Below are 6,187 nucleotides of genomic sequence, written 5' to 3' on the forward strand. Positions count from 1 at the left end.
TCCGCTGAGGTCGGTCCCTCTCCTTGTATGGGCGGCGGTCGACGTCACCGGTCTTCTAGCCATCGCTGATCCATCTTTCATTTTCCATTGGTTTTGTCTTTATTTTCTACACATTATTTTTTTCTTTTTCATTATCCAATTACATGTTCATGTATTTAACCCAATCCATGTCTCAGTTGTCTCAAGCCTTACAATATTTTTTTAAACCTGTCTCCTCTTTATCTACACTAATTTAAGTGGATTTAACAAGTGACATCCATAAGGGATTATAGCTTTAACCTGGATTCACCTGGTCAGCATGTGTCATGGAATAAGCAGGTGTTCTTAATGTTTTATATACTCAGTGTAACTCATTGGCACTGAAATAAGTTATTTTCAACCATTAACTGGGGCCTTGTTGGGGCCTTAGTCCCTTTCATCCCGGGTGGGAGATAAGTAAGTAATTGCTGATTGGCAATAAAGTATTATTTTCTTTATGTGTGGAAAAATATGGTTTGCAATGTAGAGACGGTTCTCTCTGGTAGTTGTTCAATATGACTTCAACCTTTACAGAGCACTCTTGTAAAATAGATGTTTAATGTGAATGTGACTCCCTGTTTAAATAAAAGTTCAAATTTAAAAAAACATCAACACAAACACAGGATATGGGGTACACATGGTATCACATCATTACATACTAGGCCCTACTGCACCTGCATTCCAGCACCATTCCAGCATCTGGAATTGACTCAACATGTTTGAGGTGGGGGATCAATACATGTGGGGGAAGAGGTGGCTGTCGAATGTATGATTCTGATATGTACAGGTAAGTTCATTGTGTGTGTGGGGCGGGCGTCCATGTTTGTGTCCGTACTCCGAGGTGTGTTTGAATATGAATGAGCAGCAGTGTTGTGATGTGTCCTATCCTGTCCTTGCAGAGTGATCTTCCTTGGCCTCATCACATGTCTCAGTGGCTCCTCCTTAGGAGGGAGGGGGACACCACCACGGGACAGACCCCACACTCATCGCTAGAGATCGAACTTCAGACTCCCTACAAAACCACTGAACCCCTCAACACACCGAAAGAGATAAAGGTGCACACCCTTAGAGGGAGCCGTAACAGGATAACTCCCTCCAAACTCACAAAGATACAGAGGAGGAGGAACTATCCAACACCCAGGGAGAGAGAACGAGTGACCTCAGTCAAACACAGTCAGAAAGAGGAGGTGGAAGAGGCGTTAGATAGAGGACGAGGTTACCCCAGATGCCATTCCTCCTGTTCATGTGAGCAAGAAAGAGCAGAAGGCTTCTGATCAGCCAAATGGGAGGCAGAGGGAGAAGTCATAGTGATTCACACCCACAGAGAGAAAGACTACCCACACAACCTCTTGGTTGAGATGAACCACACAGAGGCAGAGGGCCTTCAGGGCTAGCCAGTCAGCCTGCCTGCTCTGATCCTCCAGTCAATTGTATTTAAATTCATGTTCATTAAAGATTTGTATTCAAGAATTGAAGTCCCATTTACTTAATGATAAGTCTTCAACCCTCAAGAACCAGGGTGAGTTAATCTTTTAACCTTGCCTGAATAAAACAATGCATTTTTTTATAGTGAGCAAGAGTTGCGCTTTTTCCTCTTTCCTCCTCTTCCTTGTGGCAGGCGCAGCAGCACACTGCCCTCCAAAGCCTGCAAAATAATCGCCGGACTGCCCCTTTCCTAGCTCTGCATGGAACATCCAGTGTCACGTCCTTGGTGACGTGTGGGGTGACATCCGGGATGACCACAGCAACATCCTCTGGAAAGGGAAACAGAATGTAAACAAATGCAAACCGTAGGTTCTAAACACTGGCCCGTTGAAAGGTTCTACTAAGATGTCATGACAAACAGCACCAGTCAGAGTGCTCTCTAAGTGTTACCTGCTTGGATTTTAGCTGGCAGAGTGGCGAAGACGGCCATCGTGAGCGTACTTTCTTCAGGTGTGATGTCCACAACCTCCAAGAGGGAAGAGATGGGCTTTGCCTCTGTATTAGGGGTGATGTCCACAACATTCAGGTGGGAAGAAGCCAGATCTGCCTCTGTGTTAGGGGTGATGTCCTCAACCTCCAGGTGGGAAGAAGCCGGGTCTGCCTCTGTGTTAGGGGTGATGTCCTCAACGTCCAGGTGGGAAGAAGCCAGATCTGCCTCTGTATTAAGGGTGATGTCCACAACATTCAGGTGGAAAGAAGCCTGATCTGCCTCTGTGTTAGGGGTGGTGTCCACAACCTCCAGGTGGGAAGAAGCCTGGTCTGCCTCTGTATTAAGGGTGATGTCCACAACCTCCAGGTGGGAAGAAGCCTGGTCTGCCTCTGTATTAAGGGTGATGTCCACAACATTCAGGTGGAAAGAAGCCTGGTCTGCCTCTGTGTTAGGGGTGGTGTCCACAACCTCCAGATGGGAAGAAGCCTGATCTGCCTCTGTATTAGGGGTGATGTCTACAACCTCCAGGTGGGAAGACGCCGAGTCTGCCTCTGTGTTAGTGGTGATGTCCACAACATCTAGGTGGGAAGAAGCCGGATCTGCCTCTGTGTCAGTGGTGATGTTTTGAACCTCCAAGAGGGAAGATACCGGGTCTGCCTCTGTATTAAGGGTGATGTCCACAACATTCAGGTGGAAAGAAGCCTGGTCTGCCACTGTGTTAGGGGTGATGTCCACAACCTCCAGGTGGGAAGAAGCCTGGTCTGCCTCTGTATTAAGGGTGATGTCCACAACCTCCAGGTGGGAGGAAGCCGAGTCTGCCTCTGTGTTAGGGGTGATGTCTACAACCTCTAGGTGGGAAGAAGCCAGGTCTGTGTTATGGGTGACAACAACAATCCTGATGAGCTCTACTACTACAAGGCACCAAGATGTCATCAGAACAGGCATCTGTCAGAGTGCTCTCTATCATTGCTACTCACCTGCTTGGATGTCTGCTGGTAGTGTGGTGGAAACGGCCACCGTGAGGACAGGGGGGACTGGTAGGGTGGCTGCAGGGGGCTGGAAGCAGCTCTGCACCGCGTCCGCCACAAAGGCACAGACCGAGCTCATATAAAAAGGGCTCTGGAGGTCATCCGTGGAGAAGGACCGACTGATTCTCCCGAGGATCGACCGCACAGAGTCAAAAGCAGCAGCCCGGGAGAATGGGATGTGAGGGGAAGGGTCCTTTAACATGCAGGAGAGCTTCTCCACTACGGCCGCCACCATGCCCACGGCCATCCCGCTTATTAGGATTGGGTGCTCTGAATGGCCTTCCTCTGGCTGAAGCCACAGGGCTAGGAGGAGCCTGGGAACCACCTCCACCACCACCTGAGATGGGCTGAGCAGGTTGCTACGGGGCTCATTGGACTGCTCGCCCAGAATGCTCCTCACAGCTCTCTCCACGATGCTGTGGACTTTAGGATCGCTGAAATCAACAAAAAGGAGAAGACAAAGCTAAACAATGTGCAATGTGCTCACAGAGAACCCTGTCTTCGTCTGTTTCTGCCTAGTTCCAGATGTGTAGATAAATGGATCAAGTCATATGCAGGGCAGTACATGGAACTCACATGTCAGCTGGCGGGGTGGAGTGCATGGAGCGGCGGAGCTTGCAGGAAGCCTCGTGCTCTATGTTCATCATTTTTAGGCAAGTGTTTACTTCCCAGGCCTGCAGTATGAAACAGGAAGTCCCATTAGTGTAATTTCACAACAGATGTATTCTTTTGTGCTAACTCGATGTTGAAAGGCTAGTAAAGAGCTCCCTAACTTGTAGTATGTCTCTAACTCTCATTCTCTTACCAGCCGAGCGAGGTCGTTTCCCTCCTCCAAGGTTTCCTTCCACACCCTTCAAATAAAACACAGAGCAATTCAACTTTCCTGGCTTCTTATTTTTCTGTTGTTTATTTTACCCACACCTGGAGTGCTGCTGGTGGCAGGGAATGGCAGTGAAGATGAGTGCTGACATGGTACTCACCTCTCCCTAAGGGATTTTTTGCCCTGAGACACCAGCCAGTTGCTCATGTGCTCTGTGGAGACATGGGGCGGGACCTGGCCTTGACTCTGGAGCAGCAGATAGTGGACCATGAGCTTCTTCTGCAAGATGAGGTAAGGTGTGAGACCGTGCCACGAAATACCATATCATGTGCTTGCAGAAGGGCCTCTCGCAACATTTCACAACTGCTCATGCCTGACAATTTGCAAGTGATATTAATAACTCTTATGACCAACTTCTCTAAACTGTCTTGAAATACAACTCTCTTTCTGTTGTTTATGTTTTTGTGGGATGAATCTTACCTGTTTATTGTAATATGTTTCCTCCCAGCAGGCCTGCAGAGTCTGAAAATAAAGGCTGCTTCTACAGAATTCCTTTGAAGATAATGAAAATAATTATGCTTTGTTATGCACATTATGCACAGGCATTTACAGTATGCTAAAATTAATTTCTCCTAAGATTACCTTTGTGGGACCATAAGTGAACTCCGGAATGCACAAAACCCTATCCATGGTAAGATGGGAAAGAAATGCAGCGCTATAGATATACGGGATGCTCTAGAGATAACAGGAATGACTTAAAGTCGCGAATTATCAATGACTGTGGAGTCGTTTAGTATGCTGCACTTAGAATTGAGTTGTAGGCGATGTTTGGCGCCAAATAGAATGTTTACATTCTATTGCCATGGAGAAATGGAATGTGTAGAACCTGTATAAATGGGTATGCTTCTATGTCTTTATTTCGTGAAAGATTAAGCTCTTTATTACGTCATAATGTGTATATGAGGAAGTAGGAGCCCGTCCCGATTCATGACGCGATTATCCAGATGCATGTTGCTTAGACCTACTAATCCAACCTTGGTTTACAATTTAAATGAACAGATTTGTTTTGGCATATATAAACAATCAACCACATCCATTTAAAGCAATGATTGTCAATTGAAAATGTGGTTGTTGTGTTATCCTGTTGTGCGCCTTGAGTGTCAATCCCCTAAAGCACATTATTCCAATATTTCCGACCTCTGAATTGACACAATGAACACTTTTGCAAAGATATTCGGTTAAAAATAAGAGTATGAATGACAATAAACGTATGACTTGGATTGTATGCATAATAGTGTAGTAAACAATATCGCTCAGCGTGGGATCTTTTGGTGTTTGGAAAGTATCCGTTATAAGTCGCCATGGCACGTATCACTTCGTTGTCTTGTTGGTAATAGTAAAAATGCATGACAGTCCGCATTGTAATGGTCTAACAGGTGCTTTTCATTTTGTTTCTCACATTAAACACATTTGAGAACTGAATTGCTTACAGTTGTACCTATGATGCACAGACACACTAAAGCTGTACAGTGTAGTTTGAATAGTCAAGCTGTACAGTGTAGTTTGAATAGTCAGTTTCAATTATTTGCAGATGTATACCCTATTATTTACAAATCGAAAGATGTAACATTTGAAATGAATGTGGCAGAACAGTTTAGCATAGAGTTCCTGTGGGAGTCTTCTCCTTCAGTCTTTTTGCCTCCTAGGCCTCGTTTCTCATTACATGGGATTTCCCCAGTGCCAACTTCACATGAGATGGCCGCTGTCTACTGTCATGTGGTGCTGAATGACAGATATCGCTATGATGTAATGACCGATATAGCTGCTGTCCATGGTCCTGAAATATACAATCTTGGCTATTTGCATATGTACGACCGTCCAAACTTGACCCCCCACACATACACACACATTAATGCTAATCTCTCACACACTTTTGAACATTGCACAACCTGCAATAAGACACTGAAAGAGCATTTTATTTCATGTTTGTTTGTGTTTGAATAAAGACCCGAAGAATGAAATCAAAGCTGCTTTCAATTCATGGTGGCTCTGAATAAGTCTTGACGGAGACAGAGCTTGTTTTGCCAAGGAAAGTGAAAAGGACTGAGGGAAAGTAAAATGGATGATACATGGAAGAACCTCAAAGAACATTGCATTTTCATGATCATGTAACATCAAACATAACATCAAAATGCATCTTATATTCCTGCCCTTACAGAAAAACCACATGATTTCAACTTACATTTTATGTGAAATCATTTGAAAACATGTTTTGGAACACAACGTGATCACATTTTCACATGTGTAGTTTAATGTAATCACATGTTGCTTTACATGTTATCACATTATCTTCACATAAGATACATGAAAACATGTTTTTGGAACACTTCCCGTGTTCACATGTGA

The 6,187-nt window shown here is 44.9% G+C and overlaps 1 protein-coding gene across 2 annotated transcripts; it reads right to left on the reverse strand.

Annotated features, from left to right (window-relative positions):
• Positions 1 to 571: 571 nt before the first annotated feature.
• Positions 572 to 3,626, reverse strand: LOC139538329 (uncharacterized). 2 transcript variants are annotated; one of them, XM_071340271.1, is made up of 4 exons: positions 3,538 to 3,626; positions 2,911 to 3,395; positions 1,894 to 2,781; positions 572 to 1,772 (listed from the first exon to the last, which is right to left on the reverse strand). In XM_071340271.1, the coding sequence occupies exons 1-4, from the start codon at positions 3,606 to 3,608 to the stop codon at positions 1,543 to 1,545; spliced, it is 1,674 nt and encodes a 557-aa protein (XP_071196372.1). In that variant the 5' UTR covers positions 3,609 to 3,626; the 3' UTR covers positions 572 to 1,542. The 2 variants fall into 2 exon arrangements, with proteins under 2 accessions (XP_071196372.1, XP_071196371.1); XM_071340270.1 differs by having other exon boundaries at positions 1,894 to 2,802.
• Between the last annotated feature and the right edge of the window lie 2,561 nt (positions 3,627 to 6,187).

This window comes from Salvelinus alpinus, chromosome 14 (genome assembly GCF_045679555.1).
Source record: "Salvelinus alpinus chromosome 14, SLU_Salpinus.1, whole genome shotgun sequence".
NCBI lineage: Eukaryota > Metazoa > Chordata > Actinopteri > Salmoniformes > Salmonidae > Salvelinus > Salvelinus alpinus.

Bases quoted from the DNA above. Each gene is read 5' to 3' on its own strand.
- LOC139538329 (XM_071340270.1), bottom strand. From the start codon at position 3,608: ATGATGAACATAGAGCACGAGGCTTCCTGCAAGCTCCGCCGCTCCATG. The intron at 2,803-2,910 runs GTGAGTAGCAAT...CCCATAACACAG, and splicing joins ACCAGCAGACATCCAAGCAG to ACCTGGCTTCTTCCCACCTA. The intron at 1,773-1,893 runs GTAACACTTAGA...TTCCCTTTCCAG, and splicing joins GCCAGCTAAAATCCAAGCAG to AGGATGTTGCTGTGGTCATC.